The sequence below is a fragment of the Solea senegalensis genome, linkage group LG7 (assembly GCF_019176455.1).
Source record: "Solea senegalensis isolate Sse05_10M linkage group LG7, IFAPA_SoseM_1, whole genome shotgun sequence".
Classification (NCBI taxonomy): domain Eukaryota; kingdom Metazoa; phylum Chordata; class Actinopteri; order Pleuronectiformes; family Soleidae; genus Solea; species Solea senegalensis.
Window position 1 is genome coordinate 833511 of NC_058027.1, and position 17757 is coordinate 851267.

General features: G+C 42.8%; 1 protein-coding gene across 1 annotated transcript; it reads right to left on the bottom strand.

Moving 5' to 3' along the window:
* Positions 1 to 914: 914 nt before the first annotated feature.
* Positions 915 to 15695, bottom strand: LOC122772597. The gene is given in 18 exon segments (XM_044030778.1): positions 915 to 1472; positions 2144 to 2366; positions 2463 to 3056; positions 3788 to 3930; positions 7394 to 7811; positions 7926 to 7994; positions 8078 to 8184; positions 8412 to 8495; positions 8679 to 8784; positions 9035 to 9129; positions 9224 to 9375; positions 9457 to 9721; positions 9823 to 9936; positions 10027 to 10119; positions 10200 to 10361; positions 11526 to 11624; positions 14478 to 14543; positions 15111 to 15695. Coding segments are annotated over 18 exon segments (3012 nt in total). The 5' UTR covers positions 15189 to 15695; the 3' UTR covers positions 915 to 1328.
* Between the last annotated feature and the right edge of the window lie 2062 nt (positions 15696 to 17757).

Below are 17757 nucleotides of genomic sequence, written 5' to 3' on the forward strand. Positions count from 1 at the left end.
ATTGTCTTATTTTAACAGTGGAGAGAATATCAACACAGGACTGTTTACCTAGTTTACCTAGTTTAAAACTTCACCCAACTAATGGTGCTTTTCCACTATTCAGTCCCAGCACGGCTCGACTCTACGCGGTTTAGTATGGTTTACCATTAGCCATCACTGCACGGCTGCGTGCAGTGATTCTGTTTCAGACGCGACACAAAGCAGTGACTTGTAAAGCAGATGTTTTCAGTGTCAATCATTAGAATGAGTCGATTAAAAAGATTTGTTCACAGAATGGTTCAGTACTTCCTGTGTGAGCGGACGCATGATGGTGGCAGTGCTGTCTCTAAATGCACCGGACTCTGCTTTTATAAATGTTGGGGCTGATGGCACGTTTTCAGGATTTTTAAGTCTTTTTAACTTCGATCTACAGTTGGACATTGCCGGCTTTGATTCTTCCGTCGGACGTCTCACTCACGACTCTTCCAGTGACGATGGCAGCCTGATGACATCACACATAGTTTTGGCTCAGCTGGCTTGGAACCTCGTCAGAGCAGGAACTCAGCAGGTTCTATTACTGATGGAAAAGCACAAAACAAAACGCGCCGAGTCGCGTCGCGCTCGAACTGGGAAAAGCACCATTAGTTTCCTTGCACAGTTCGCTCCTTAACATAAACATGAAATGAACAGCGTGGAGGATTTAGTGGCATCTATTGGTGAAATTGCACGTTGCAGCTGAATATAATATGCAGCTCACCTCAGCCCTCCCTGATAGACATGTGAAAGAACTGACGGTGACCTTCAGATGTCATTTAAAATCAAATGTATTTAGTTTGTCCATTTAAAACATGGTCCAACACAGCAGCCTGCAGAAAAGACACAGTAAAGGGCTAATTTTCTGGCTGTAAAAATCTGGAATAATACAAACAATTATGTGGGGATTTAGATGTATTTATTCAATGATTGTGTAATAATTAACTACGTCTCAGAAAGTCACCACACGACTGGTTCCAGTAAACGGACGAGAAGCATTTCCTTCATCGTGTTGTACATGCTTCTGATTCAAAGAGTCACTCACAGGTATTCTTATTCCTGCAGGACACAGAAACAAATGATCCCATTACCAACTGAATGCCAATTACGTGAACCACTCTCCCAAACTGCCTCTCAACTTCCTGAGTGTGGGACACTAACTATGGCTTCACAACATGCAAAGAGCCCTTTTCTCTGTAAAGAATTCCTGTCCTTGGAGTGAAAATCCTGTTTATTGCGTCCTGATTGCAAGGTCCAAAGCCCGTTTCCCCGCGGGCCAAGGTCACGCTGGTTTCCCCAGCTCCTGCCTTCCAGGATCAGTCATCTTCTGAGGAGAGCTGGGCTCCTTCATCATGAACCTCTCTGTAGGCAGCCATGGGGCCACCGTCAGGAGTGTAGCTCCCCATAGAGATCTTCAGTCCCTCAGACAGTTTCTGGGCTGCCAGCTTGGCCTGCAACTCCTGAAATTAAACACAACACAGAGAAAAAGTTGACATGAATAGGCTGTTAAAACAGTAAACAAGCACATTATTATAAAAGCTATTAAACCCTGGACAAAAACACGGCTGATAATAAGCTTAACAAGCCTCCGTGAGACTGTTTGACGTTTGGCTCTACAGTCACTACTTTGGATGTGAAGTGATACACGGTGCTTACTCAACACTGCCCTCTAGAGCTTTACTGAGGGAACACACACACACACACACACTCCAAATTTAAATGGATCAACTACACTGGTATACTTTGTTGCCATAGAAATCAAAATACATTTGAATAATTTAATAAAAAATAAAATGTTAACACTTTCATTTATTTAGACTGAATAACTGCCACAAGGATACAAACAATTATTAATGGTAAAATAAGAGTTTTGTTGACACAGAATTAAAATAATCCTGCAGAGCTTGTGTGCTAAACACAAAACTGTTTGTGTGCAAAAACATATTCCTTTCTTTTACTGACCTTAAATGTATGTCATGTATGAATGGGGGGTGTAACCCTGATTTATCATCAATGTTTACAGACTTTTACCTCAACACGTGACTCATTATTTGCATCAAAACCACATGAAACAAAGTAATAACCAGTGATTATAGACTGCACGTGTGTGACGGGGCTCAGCTGCACTGACCTGCTGCTTCTTGGTTTGTTCTTTTAAGAGTACGACCGACTCCTCCAGAGACAGCAGCTGGGCTGGGCTGTGGTGGAGTGGAGGTAGTTTGGCTGCAGTAATGTCGTCCAGGTGTCTTCTGTCCCTCTCCCTCCTGGCCTGGACAGAGAGTGGCGATGAGCCTTCAGAAGACCGGCTGGGTGACGAGGAACCTGATGGAGAAATGTCATCTTTGTGCGGGAGCCTGAAAACACAGTTAAGAAAAGAAAATCAAAGAAATCTGTCGAGATCTATGAAAAATGTCATTGATCTTTTTTCTCAATAAATGTTTTCCACTCACTGATTTGTTTTGAATGGCTGCCTCCTGGGACTGGAAGTCTTCTCTGTTCTTTCCAGGACAGTTACATAGTGAGGCTTTTTTGGTGTCTGCTTTCTGAGAAAATAACTGTCTCTTCCTGTGCTGTGTAATGGCTCTTTAGACTCGCTTCTGAGACCAGTTTCAGACACTCTGACCCTTTCCAAGGCCTCAACAAGATCACCCTCTTTTGTCTCCTCACAGTTCACGGAGGCCCCAGCAGCAGTCGTCTCCATGGTTTCACCAGCAGCTGCTCTGGAGAGAAACTGGTCCTGTTGCTCATCCACGGCAGTCTTTTCCTGCTCGTGAGCCACGACAGGTGAGGCCTCCATGTCGTGGAGCACGCTGCCTGCTGCAGACTCACTTTGCCTGCTTTGGTTGGAGGCAGCTGGTGAGTTGGGGACGGCACATTTTTGCATAGAGAAGGCTTGCTGGTACTTGGACTGTAACTCTGTCCTGGCAGCAGACGCCAAGCTCTGTCTCCTCTCCTCTTCATCACGATGCTCAATGGCAAGACGCACTCTCTCTGCAAACTCTGATATCTTTTCACCTTTGTCAGGAAGAGACCTCAATAACCTCCTGTCAACAACACAAGTCCATCGTTTCATTTTAAATGTAAAGCAATCACAAACTTCCCCACAGCTGTGACCATATGATTTGGACAATTCTCATATTTAATAAACCATTCAGTGTTTCTCTGCTTATTATGCTTTTTTTCACCATGTATGGTTAAATGAATTTCATTAGCCAAATGCAGCATTAAAACAACTGCATCCCATTATACTTTATTTCTTCATCACTATTTAATTACAAACACAAGGCTACAGAACTATTTAGCACTATTCTACACAGGTGTGCGACACATTAAAACACTTTAATCACAATACAGTGTCTGAGCATGCCCATATTAACTCTACAGTATGACAGTAATATGCAAACATACAGAATCATACGCATCTTCAGTCCCTGTTAAGACCTCATATTAACATCCAGTCTAAGCAGGACTGGAGTCTCCTTTGTCTCCACATGTGACTGGATTTGACACAATTTCTGCTTTTAATGATGAGTCTGTGCAGATGTGTTATGTGTCAACGTGACGAGACAGAAGACACTGACAAAACCAACGCAGTGAGTTCACTTCTGTATGAATACAAGAAAACTGAGAGAGATTAGTGGACCTGTGACGTGTAAACGTCATCAATAATATGATCAATAATAAGTTAACACGGCAGGGCTGTTGAGTCACGTGTCTTCCTCGCGCTTTGTGTGGTGCATGTAAATGAAAGGTAAAGATTAGTGAGTGAACTTACTTGTTAGAGAGGATCTTTTCTTGTCTGAGCAGCAGCTCCTGGAGCTCGTCTCTGCTCTGGTGGCTCAGCTCTCCCACCTGTCCCTGTCCCTGTCCATGTCCATGTCCCTGTCGCTCTGTCCACAGCGAGGACATCACTGTTAGCTAGCTGTCAGCTAGCTACAGCCACTCAAAAGAGCGGGAGCGGACGTGTCAGTGAGAGACATGCGACATAAATACTCAGAATAAACACGAGTCAACTGAACCCGCGTCAGTTAGAGACTCTGTGACGCTGTGAGAACTTAATAAATGTCCTATAATGACATGTTTACGTTTTCCTACGTGAGACGTTTCAAAGTTGGTTACCTCTTCTTGACTTGAGTGGAAATCAATGTGCAGAGTTGGGGCTCTACCGCCCCCTGCTGCACAGGAGGATGAGCTGCATCACAGCCACCGTTATCCAGTTAACCTAGTGTTTTCACATGGTTTACTACTTTTGACTATCGATACCATCAATACCATCAATACATACACACAATACACACACATTAGAGCTTGATATGATGTTTCCAACACAAAATATTTGAGGTAAATATAAAAGCTCCAGATTTACATGTTAACAAATTAATACATGAACCTCTTTCAGCACATTTTATTTATTATTTCATTCATAGAACAAAGAAATATTTCAAACTGAGTCATTTTGGTTTGTGAACAAATCAAAACATTTGAGAACATCATTCATTCCAGGTTTGACACTGATGGACATTTTTCCTAATTTACCGACAAAAACAGATTAATCGATTATGAAAATAATTGTTAGCTGCAGCTCTAATTAATACATTAACCTATTTTACCCCATTTTATACATTTACAACATAGTTAAATACTGAACAAATTAGATGAAATAATAATAATAATTTTGTCAGCGTTAAAATGACATGTGATTGTTTATATAGCAAATTCGTACAATGATATGAGGGGTGTAGCATTTAGTCTCTTTCAGTGTTTTGTCTTGACTTTTGTAAAAACTGAATATCTCTCTCTGGACTTCACTCAAAGCTTCAGGTTTGGCACCAGTCTGTTCTTTAGCAGCTCCTTTATTAATGAGCAAAGTATCCACTTCCTGTGGACGAATCATGGATTATTATGGCAGAAAATATTCCCATAATAAATAAATAAATAAACAAGCTCCCTCGTGTGAATGAGACGTAACTTTTGTGTAAAAGGCTGGAAAAAAATATGCAAACCTATTTGGCAAAGTCTCCCCTGGCCTTTCTGTTACGTCTCTGTAAATGACTGGGTTTAGGTGATGTGCTGCCCTCTGCAGGTTCAAGAAGTCAACAGCATCAGATATTCATTTCAAAGGAGACCCTGTTGTGACTCTGATCTATTGAAGACATGTCTTTGTTTTCTATAATCAGTGCAGTCAGTCTGAGGCGGACTTTTCCACTGCTGCATTTCCTCCTGTGTGTTTCTCATGTTTCTCATGTTTCCGTGACAACTCATCACAACATTCACACACTGACCCACAGCTGAACCATGGAGGTTACAGCTGTGTCCTTTCTGTCCCCGCTTTAAACTTTAGACTGAAAAATAATGTGCATCAGGTCAGATCCTGTCAAAAATACATGGAACATCCTTTTCATTGACATTAACATTACATTCTGCACAGAATTCACCGGCATCCATCTCTTCTCATTAAAAAAAAAAAAAGAATTATATTTTATTAAGCCCATTAGGGAAAGTATTCCTCTGCATTTGACCCATCCTAGAATTAGGAGCAGTGGGCTGCCACACTGGGGAGCATTGGGGGATGGGTACCCCAGCCCTTTTTTGACCAGGTGGGGATTTGAACCGATCACAAGTCAAGTTTCCTTTCCACTTGGCCACAGGCTACACTTTCATTTTAATTCTGTTTCTAATTCTGTAAAAAAAATGCTTTAGTGCACACTTTTTCTTCTGCATCTAGTAAAACTTTACTAGTTTATTAGTTTTGTAAGCAGCAGCTATAATAGAATAGAATAGAATAATACATACACATGCATGATGTTACACACAGGATAATTAACAATCACACATTCACACTGGTTATTAGCCTCAGGCGTGGTTTCATTGATACAGTATAATCTTTATTAGCCAAACATTTCATGGCCCTTTTGCAATAGTTTGATATGTAAAGTTAAGGAAAAGGCACAAAGTCATGAAGTATGTTGAAGTAGCACAGACAACAGCTGGGTAATAATACGTGTGCCATTGGCTCAGGAATGGCAGTTACCTCACTTTAAAGAAAATGAAGAGTTCCATCATTAGCACAGATTACACTGTTATTATCTCACCCTGTTCCCAACAGAGAGCACCACCACTATCAGATATAAGGCTGTTCACAAAGGCACAAAGCATGTTAATAAATATTATTTACATACTGTGACAATAGCAAAATAACGTTCATATAAAATGATATGCACACAATAATCTCAAACTGTAAACAGAACATGATCCTTCAGTAGATTATCTACAAAATGTTTCAGATTATTTACACCCTTCATTTTATCATAATTACAACACGTGTGTGAATCAAGAGGAAAAGAGAAGAGCTGAGATTGTTCCATCATGAACCCGAATCATCTGAAAAACATGGTGTCAGCACCTGGAGATCACATGCTTTAAAAATGAGAATTCTAATATAAAGTGAGACAGAGGATGGTTGAGTTTCCTGTTGAAGGGTTAATTCTGCACATATTAGTCTTTAAAGACCGGTCTGTCCACTTTCTTCCACCCGGAGTGTTGAGGCCTGTGTTCAGTTTACATGCTGATGTGGATGTTTGTGAATCATGTGACAGATGAAACACTGCACGTACAATGTGTGTGTGTGTGTGTGTGTGTGTGTGTGACTGCAGGACTGATAAAACTGTAGAACTGTGAAGTCCTTTAAGTGACGATCAAGAGCATGTGCAGTTTAGTTTTAACACCACACACACACACACACACACACCACGCACACACACACACACACACACACACACTTACACACACACACACACACACACACACCAGTCCAAAACGTAACACTATCAATCATCACTTGGTTCTTTTCCACTGCGCTCTGGTGAGCAGGTACATGCTTCAGTGGAGTTGAGGGGATTTTTCAATGAATAATTGTGGGTGTGTAAGTGAATCAGATCAGTTTGACTGCAATGTAATCTCAGGGGAAAGTGCAGTGTTCTACTTTGTGTGTTTGTTTTCATCAACACATTTCTCATGTGATTATTGTAATCACATGACTGAGAACGTTCCAGAATAAAACAAGTCATCAAACTATCATTCACCAAGAAAACTTCCAAAATCCTAAGAATACTAACCAGAGTTGTGTTTGTTACAGTTCACAGAGTAAAAGCACTAATCAAGAGATTGATGGGTTTGTTTTCAACAGGTTTAACAGCCTCTGGCTGCAGAGGGCGCTGTTGTGCAGAAAAGTTACTTTAATATTCATCTAGTCCTCTAGTTGTATATTTGCTGTCATTTCCATGAGTTTCATGAACGGTGTATACGTTCGAGGTCTGGACAATGTTTGAGAAGAAGACGAGGAGGAGGATGATGATGATGATGATAATGATGATGACAGCACAGGTGTGTTTGTCTCTGCGTCCACTTCATCTCTGCCGGACAGCACCGGGCTCGCAGATCCAGGCTCAGGTCCAGTTTGGTAGGGGAACGTGTCTCTCTGTACTGGGGGGCTGGACTGCAGGAGGCGACTGTATTCAACAGGAGTGTACCTCAGTAAACTAGACTCCAGTCTGCTGGGTCGGGGTTTACCGGGTTTATATGACCTCGGCTGGGTGGGCAATGAAAGATACCGGGAGGGGTAAGGTGAAGGTTGCGTGGGGGGTGGAAGTTCTGTGATGGATGGAAGCTCATGGGGTTGTGAGGGTGATAACAGCTGTGAGGGGGACAGGGGATAGGTGGGTGATAGAGGATACACAGGTGACAGAGGTTCTGACAGAGGTTCTGACAGAGGTTCTAACAGAGGTTCTAACAGAAGAGTTCTGTGAGGGTAGATGAGAACAGAGGTTCTAACAGAGGTTCTGACAGAGGTTCTGACAGAAGGTTCTGAGGTTCTAGGGTGATGAAGGTTTCTTGGGTGATGGAATTGGGGTGACTGAACAAGTGGTGAGCGATTCATGGGATGAAGATGACTTGGTTCAACATCATAACTCTGCACTTCATGTCTGCAGATGCACAGTTAGACACCAGAGTAAGAAACTACCATCATGTGATGCTACTACAGACGTTTATTCAGCAGTTGTTTTACCTGGGGAGCAGATCGCAGCCTACTCCCATCTCCCTGGTTTCCCAAACCTCTCGTGCCCTATTCTGTGAGGACATAAAATACTTCAGCTTGTCTTCTAATTCATTATTCTGGGAAAAGGAAAAGAAGGAAACAACACTGTCAGGTCAGCGCCATGCAAAGGACTGCAGTCCCTTCACGTGTGAACACAAAGAGACTTGACAGGTGCAGTGACATGAAGAAAACCACACAGATATCCAGCGCTGAGGAGCCCAGGCGGTGCTTTGTAGACATGCAGCAGATAACCACACCACACCAAAATGAAATCCTCAGTAAACACACAGTGACTCATTCTTACCTCACACTCCACGATCGCAATTCTGTCCAGGAGTTCAGAGATGAACATGTCCTTCTGAGCGACCTGAGCTCGCAGAGTTCCAACCTTCACCAGTTCAACAAGACAACATCAGTGTCAGTGATCATTGTCATCACTTCAGGATTGTCTTTTCAAAATAAGGCTTTATTTTACACATTACATTACTCAACATGCTGGACAAATACTGGATTAATAAACAAATACACACATATTAACAAAACACAGAGCAGATCAATGAACCCCGCTCACCTCTTCAATCATTCCTTTGACTTTCCTCTGCTGACAGAACACCATGTCGTTCAAGTGTTTGATTCTCTCGCGCAGATCCAGAGCTTCAGCCTGCAGATCTTTGGACCTGAACACAAGCAGCAAAGCACTGAGTCCCACATGCAGTCCCAGTGTAGTGAAGGGCGGGTTCTTCTTCTTACTGAGACAAAGAAAATGCCTCTCACATTACGACACACAGACGTCAGAAGGAAAAGGAGGAGAACGAGCCACGAGTCACAGGGTTTGAGTGCAAACAGGATTTTTCTGTGAACCGAAATCTAACGATTTAACTCTGCGATGAAGAAAGGTTAAAAAACAAACTTGAAGTTAGTTTGTACCTCCTGACAGCAGAAGAGTCGGTCGTGTCCGTCAGCTCCAGCAGTCGCAGACGCTGCTCACATTCCTGCAGCTTCTGGTGGAGCTGAGTCTTTTCCTAAAGAGAGGATGTTGAATTAATATCATGGTCATCACACCTGACATCAGGTGGATGTTTGAGTACACGTGACATGAACAGACAGAAGTTAAACCTTTTCCATGCAGTCCAGGAGACGTTCCAGCTCAACAATCCTCTGGTCTCTCTCTGTGATCCTGGCCTCTGCAGTCCTGATGCTCTTCTCTGCTTCCTCCAGTCGTTTGATGTACTCGTCGATTTGGGCCTGCGTGAGCAGAGCAACGTGATATTAGCCTGGATTTAATCATTAATGTGTTTTTTGTTGAATGTGTAAAAACTACACGTCCATTCATCGTGTTCTCGTGGCACCTGCAGCGTTTCTGCTCTGTTGAAGCATCAACCTGCTGTCATCTCGTACGTCGTAGCTCAGTGAAAACACTGTGTGTGGATGCTTGAATAGTCAGCGTGTTGTCAGTCTGACCTGGAGTCTCAGAGTCTGGTTCTCAGCCTGTGCAGCAGCCAGCTCTCTCTCTCTGTCTCGGAGCTTTTCTTGTGTTTTCTCATAGTTGCTTCGTAAGCTCTTGTCCTTCTCTCTCGTGTCCACTCTGCTCTGACAGTTTTCCAGGAGGGATTTCTGTAACGGAAACTTCTTTTACTTATCAAGCCAGTCTTCTCTGTGAACGGCGGCTGTCGTACAGAAAGTCCTCGCAGAGAAAACCTTGATTGATTTGTTACCTGCAGGCTGATGTTGGCAGATATGAGGGAGCTGTTCATCTGATCGAAGCTCTCCATGGCCGTCGTCCTGATCCTCACCTCTGACTCCAGACTCCTCCTCTGTGAGTTTGCAGTCTGCAGAAACAAACCATGCTCTGCTTTTTCTGATTGATTCTCAGCTTCACAGAGTTATGGGAAGTCACGTGATGCTTCATAATTCATTACCCTGAGGTCCTGAGAGAGCCTCTGCACTGACTGCTGCATCCCTCCAAACTGCCCGTACATCTTCTCCCTCACCTTCTCCAAAGAATCCCTCACCTGTGAACGTCAGTGTTCTGTTATAAACACCTGTGCACAGAGAACAGCTGAAGGCCGCTGTTGTGTTGCTCTCCACTCACCTCTCTAATGTACTTCATCTCATCTTGAAGGTGATTAACGGTCCATTCTCGAGCCATCACCTCCTGCTGTCCTGAGCCCGTCCTCTGCACCACGCCGTACACTCTGGGCCCATGATGCTCTGACGAGGACTCTGACAGCCCATTGGTCGTGTCTTTGTGCTGCTGAGAGAGACACGATCACACCGCTCAGGTTTCAGTACCATCACCCGCCCCCCCTCCCCGCTGAGGCCGACCCAGGCTGCCAACGTGTGTGTGTGTGTGTGTGTGTGTGTACAGACATGCAGGTGAATCACATGTATGTGCACATGCTCTCATATGCACACTCAATCATATGTTTGCAGAACTATGAAGCTGCTGCTGCTGCTGCTGCTGCTGCTGCGGCTGAGCACTGAAACCGAAGGTAACAAACAGCTAAAGAAGTGCAGAGTGTATCGAAGGTGTCGAGTTTCTGCGACGCCACGATCTGCTTACATTTCTGCCTATTGTACCTTTAACAGCCAGGCATCAACAAATGACAGCTGTCGTCATGGCACCGATCATGTCAGATGATCAGAGGTTCATTTCATAATAATTCATTCTATATTTTCTTTATTTATTGATACAATTTCAATAACTCAAAAAATATTATTATTATAATAATAATAATAATAATAATAGTATATTAAATATATATAGTCTGTACATGTGTTACAGCGTGTCCATGTGTTATAGTGTGTCCATGTGTTACAGTGTGTCCATGTGTTACAACATGTGCATGTGTTACAGTGTGTCCATGTGTTACAGCGTGTGCATGTGTTACAGCGTGTCCATGTGTTACATGTGTTGCATGTGCATGTGTTATGCAATGTGCAGTGTGTCCATGTGTTACATGTGTGCCATGTCCATGTCATGTGTTACAGTGTGTATGTGTGTCCATGTGTGTCATGTGTTACATGTGCAGCGTGTCCATGTGTGTGTGCAACAATGCACCAATGTGCACAGTGACACCATGTGCATACAGTGACTACAATGTGTGTACAGTGACAGTGACACATGCAGTGACACAACAGTGACACACAGTATGCACAACACACACTGTGCACTATGTGGCACCACTGCCACCCACTGCATGCAGTGTGTGCATGACAGCGTGTGCACAGTGACACACGCGTGTGCATGTGTTACAGCGTGTGCATGTGTTACAGTGACACACGCGTGTGCATGTGTTACAGTGACACACGCGTGTGCATGTGTTACAGTGACACACGCATGTGCATGTGTTACAGTGACACACGCGTGTGCTGCAGTGTCATGCATATTACTCATGTGGTGGATGTGTCTGTCTACCTGCTGTGGTGACTCCCTGCCAGCTGGCCTCTCTCTTTGGATCAGCCCATTCTTCTTCTTCCATGACCCACTGATATCTTTCTCTCTTTCTCTCTCAGCCTGCAGACAAAATAATAACAAAGTCACTTTCTTCCACTTTGTGCGTCTGTATGAACACATGTATGTTAGTAGATAGACAGACAGACAGACAGACGGTTCAAACATGGAAACATTCAGAGATGTTACCCAGAGAAACCCTGGCGTCAGCGCTCACATCTCACAGTGATAAGAATGAGGAGAGACCAGAACAAAGACGCCAGTGTTGTCTCACATTTCTGCAGCATGTCATCTACAGAGAACATGCTGTTGACAAATGAATGAAGGAGAGACACTGCTGTCGCCTCAGTGAGAGCTCAGCGTAACAACAGATGTGACAGTGGCGTTTGTAGCACAGACCGCAGCCACGTAAGTTTGATGTAAAGAGCACACAGGGTTCTTTGTTCTGTTCAAGGACACGACCTAGTGACCTGGATTACATCAACATAATCCCATAACCTGTCAGTGTCTGTCCAACACTTCCCTGTGCGCCTCAGACGAACTGTTCCTGCATGTGACTGCAGTCAGGACTCTAACCCTGCGCATGTGTGTGTGTGTGTGTGTGTGTGCAGCTACATTTCTAGGCCTCATCTAGGCCAGAGTCGCTAGTCGGGTTGTGTATGGGATGTTTTGGGTTACAGGACACAGGACACACCCTTTCTGATTTCATGGCAAATAATCACAGAGAGCAGCCTTTATCTCTGTTATCTGTATGTGTGTGTGTGTGTGTGTGGAATCACCTTCCTCCTTGATAAACTTTACATTCTCTTTTGTTTTTGTTTTCAACACAAACGCCAGTGACTTTCCTGAAAATTGAAGTCAAAGAATGAGCTATGTATAAATGTTGTGTTGTCTAAAAGAGGAAAATGATGCTCAAACAGTACAAAAACATCATGTTTGTAGCTGATGACAGCAGTAACCTGTACACAGGTAAACACAGGTGTGTTCTACAAACTGCAAATATGTAAAGATGTAGCTTAGTTTATCACATAGACTCTGTCCAGTTTGTTGTTGTCTGATCATTGTTATGCTCTTTAGTTTTTTTTACAAATAAAACAAACAACATGAGTTGATTTTGTTTCTTTCTGAGCAAAATAAGCTGTTTTCCTTCTGTTGTTTCATTTATTTTTGCTGAAAAGTATCTTTTTTCCAAGGCCAGTTCACACTTTTCTGTTTTTGAACACTCGTTATGCGACTGTTGAACTTTATAAATCGTCTTTAAAAACGTTTACTCCGTGTTCAACACAGGCTGAGTTGGACTGAGTTTCTTAGGAGTTTTTACTTTGTTCTATCTGGTTTTGAAATGTTCTATGTTTTTAGGCTTTCTATTTTGACTGTTTTTATTTTGGTATTTGACGTCATTCTGTACACACTTTGATTAAACCTCAGTTATTTTAAATGTGCTCTATAAATAAACTTTGAGTTGAGTTGAGTAGTTTTGTTATGTTTTCAGCTGCGTTTGTGAGCAGAATGACTTGTGTGCTGATTCGGACCTGGATCTGGATTCAGTGTAATGACACTGTAGGAAAGTGAGCCTCGTTGGGGGTTTGTTCTCTTGTGTTTTCACATCTCATTTAATCTGTTATTGTCACAACACTCGAGGCACCTGTGTCTGCAGTGATGCTGTTAGAGCTGTAGTTAGAGCTGTAGTTAGAGCTGTTAGAGCTGTAGTTAGAGTTGTAGTTAGAGCTGTAGTTAGAGCTGTAGTTAGAGCTGTAGTTAGAGTTGTAGTTAGAGCTCGGGCTGTTTAGTAGTTAGAGCTGCTGTAGTTAGAGCTGTTGTAGTTAGAGGCTGCTGTAGAGAGTTAGAGCTGTTAGAGGCTTGAGTTAGGCTAGGAGTGTGTAGTTAGAGCAGTGCTGTAGTTAGAGTTGTAGTTAGAGCTGTAGTTAGAGGTGTTAGAGCTGTAGTTAGAGCTGTAGCTGTAGTTTAGAGTTGTAGTTAGAGTTAGGTTGTAGTTAGGAGCTGTAGTTAGAGCTGTAGTTAGAGCTGTTAGAGTGTAGAGTTGTAGCTGTAGAGTGCTGTTAGTGTAGAGCTGTAGTTAGAGCTGTAGTTAGAGCTGTTAGAGCTGTAGTTAGAGTTGTAGTTAGAGCTGTAGTTAGAGCTGTAGTTAGAGCTGTAGTTAGAGTTGTAGTTAGAGCTGTTGAACACACACACTGAAGTACACGTCACCACCACCCTCACAGTGTGTTACACTCCACTTAGTGAGTCCTCCTGGACACATTGACCTCTCATCAGTTTCAGTGGTCACAGATAAAGATTACAACAGTGTATCAGTGGAGATGTGATAACGTCAGACTAACAGCGTTCTCCTTGGCCAAGGTTCATATAAAACATGGCAGCGTCATAATTACAAGGAGCAGGCTCCTCCTCAGAGACAAAGTCAAATATCCAGTTCTCACAGTGTCATCAGCTGAGGATCAGGACTTTAACACAAACACACCTACAGCAAACACACACAGCCTGCAGCAAACACACACACACAGCCAGCAGTGAACACACACTTATCACAGTAAAAGCCTGTGTGTGTGTGTGTGTGTGTGAGCTGTGTTGAAGTTCATGATGCTCTGAAGCTCCAGGTGCAGGTGTTTCAAATATTATCTCTTACGTGGAATAAGATTCACGGCTGAGCTTTGAACTAAATGTGTAACAGCTGAGCGTCCACACACACACACACACACACACCCTCCAGTCATGATTATGTAACTGCAGACCATAGAAAAACACATGAAGCTCAGATGTTTCTTGTGATATGAAATATAAAGAGTTGAGTTGTGTTTGTGTTTGTGTGTTTAAACATCAGTTAAACAAGAGTTATTAATCATGTCCACAGTGACACAGACCATGAGGCAGGATGCAGCTTGGTTCAGAGTGACTTACTGTTGTTGGCGTGTTGTTTCCATTGTCTCCTGCGTGAAGAGTGAGCCTGAGGCGTCTGATCCTCCTCTGAGCACAACAAACAAACCAGAGGCAACACATTATGGGATGCAGGCTTATTTGTTTTTGCTTCATCACAGTGAGAAACACCTGAAGAGCAGATTTTATAATTTCACCTAAAAGAGTCAGTGAAAACATTATTATTTATTATTTAAACTCAGACTGACTCCACAGTGGCTGCTTTGTTTTTGTTTTACAGAATTTTATAAGAGATATAAGAGCTGCAGTCACAGCTGATGATCACGCCCAGTTTCTTCATTTGAATCAAACAATGGTACAAAGAGAGAGAGAGAGAGAGAGAAGAGAGAGAAGAGAGAGAAGAGAGAGAAGAGAGAGAAGAGAGAGAGCTGCTGAAATAAACATGACTTCCTCCTGCACACTCAGCTCCCGTTACATGTTCTTGAAAGTAAAACACATCCCATAACAAACATGAACTTTCAGATCAGGCTTTAACAGCAATTCTGTCACTGCAGTCCAGGAACACATGAGAGTGAAAGCAACAGAGTACAAACAGAGGAGGAGGAGGAGGAGGAGGAGGAGGAGGAAGAAGAAGAAGAAGGAGAAGTTCTTACTTACTTCACTCAAAGTGTCTGCAGAGTCCTCTGTCGTAGTCGTGGTGGTGGAGACAGGTCGTCCTGAACCGTAGCGAAGCATGTCTCCTCTTCTGTCCACTCCTCACTTCTCTCCCTCTCCCTCTCCAGCCCTCCTCCCACCCTTCCTCTCACTCTCCTTCCTGAGTTCTGCTCAAAGTCTGAAAGCGACCATCTGTCCCCGGCCTCAGCCTGGGAAGAGAGCAGGGAAATTCCACTGTGTCAAGCCTGGAGGTGGAGGTGGAGGTGGAGATGGAGGCTGATGACCACAGGCCCTGAGATGTTCAGGTGGAATCCAGTTCCACACTCAGCAGCACAAATATGTCATTGTCTTGATTCCGGCCCGACTGCTCTTAAATCCTCCTGAATGACAGGCTTGTCAGTCACTCAGCGTCCACTCTGCTGTCTCTCTGACTGTCTCTCTGACTGACTGTCTCTCTGTCTCTCTGGTTTCCCATCAGACCTGTTGGGCCACATTTCACCTGCTTCACTGGTTTGAGCCTCTCTCACAGGGCGGGACCACTCACTCAGTCCAGGGCAGGTGTGACGCTTGTTATCAGCAGGAGTGGCTTAAAGGAGGAGGAGCCGACAGAATCACTATGAATAATGCAGCGTGTGTCTGTCAGTAAATAAACATGTTTATTACAGATTATATAGATTATACATCAGGTTTATTCTGATTTATTTTGTATTTTGAGTTTAAATTCTCCTGAGTTTATTAAAGTGTGAGAAGCTGCAGCAGGCGTCTCGTTACTAAACCTCTACATTATTCATGATGTCGAAAGAAGAAATATAAAGTGTGTTGGCAGCTTCTGCTGATACTCACTCCTGCAGCTGACAGACAGACGGACGGACAGACAGACAGACAGCAGATCACATTCCTCACATGAATGGCTGCCAGTCACTCCCTCTCCACAGAAACCAGAGCTGCTGAGTCTCAGAGACAGAGTCAAGTTCACCGTCTCCAGTTTCCTGCTGAGAAACGTTGTGTTCGTGGTTCACGGCCACGATGTTACAGAATATCAGATGAGTGAATATGAAACGAGAAGTTCCCAGAAGAATGTGAAAGGTCTTTTTTTTACAGGTTTCACGAGTTAATTAATAACCCGACGTCAAACAAAGTCGCTCAGCTGAGCCTCGAGTCCAACGTCAGGGAGAAATTTACTGAAATAAAAGGAACTTTTACCTCAAACGTTTATTTTGAAATTTCCATGTAGTCTCAGTTTTTGTTTAGTTTATGTAAAAATGACGGATGAATGTGAGAAACAAACAAAAGGTTACATTACTGTCATGATCAGAATAAATGAACTTCAGCTGAAACATTTAAAACAAAAGTAACTTTGTAAATAAAGAGCAGTTTTCTGTGTGTTGTGTTGTCTCTGCTGTCGTGAGCTCAGTTTCTCTTCAGCTGTGGAATTTAGTCAGACCTGTGTTTTAATGAGCTCTCGACAAAAAGGTGACGACAGACCGAGTTTCACAAGTTTCACAACTGAAACTGAAATATTCAGACATCAGTGTTTCACAAAGTTACTGTGAAACATTCATTCTTTAGCTTTGAGCTTGTGATTGTTGTGAAGCATTAACATCAAAATAAAAACTAATCTCCTCATTTCTTTTCCAATTCTTTATGGACAAACTCAAGATGGAGTCAAATAAAAGTGTTTTTATATTTCAGTAATAATAATAATTCAGTAAGTTTGATGCTGTTTATTTTTCACAGTTCACATTCAAACCTTAAAGCTGATGTATGAAATACCACGTTATATAACATTCAGATATTATGTCACTTTTGATTATCTAACTAAATTCAGCTGTAAATTAAAATCATTTTAATTGCTTAATTAAATAAAGTCAATGTTGTTTTTTCATTCTAATTTACTTTTCAACATGTCCTCAAGTCAAAGATGCTGATGATCGCTGTGAGAGCAGCAGGATGAACCTGCTGCTCTCACAGCGATCATCAGCCCGAGGCGTTCATGTGATGTTTGCTTTGCTTTTCTGAACCTGATTAATGTCTCGAGAATTTCTGAAAACAAAAACTCAATAAACCTGTGAGAGCCTCGATGTCATGGTGGATTATAATCTGTTACAATCTACAGCCATAAATGATAGAATTCTAATAATTACATAAAAGTGAAGAATAAAAGTATTTCACAGTGAAATGAGCTGCTCCTGTGGGAGAATTCAGGTTCCTGGGAGTCTGCAGAGGTTTGACAGCTGAGGAAAAACAGCTGTCACTCCCACACTCTGCCACACCACAACCTCATTACTGACCCACAACCTCATTATTGACCCACAACCTCATTACTGACCCACAACCTCATTACTGACCCACATGAGTGCACTGACCCACATGAGTGTCAAAAGAGCACTCTCATTCATTCTTATCTGTGTCTTTACTCTGTTCCACCTGTTTGAGTGGCACACATCACAGACAAACATGTCAAAGGAGACATGTTTTTGTGTTGCAGCAGTAAAACAGAATAAACATGTGTCTCACATGTGAGGACACACAGTGTCCCTCTGTCCCTCAGCTGTGTGTGTGTGTGTGTGTGTGTGTCTTTATCCTCTGGCTGAAGTCAATGAAGCACATGAAGGAATCCCAGGAATGATCACCTTGTTAAGTATAAACA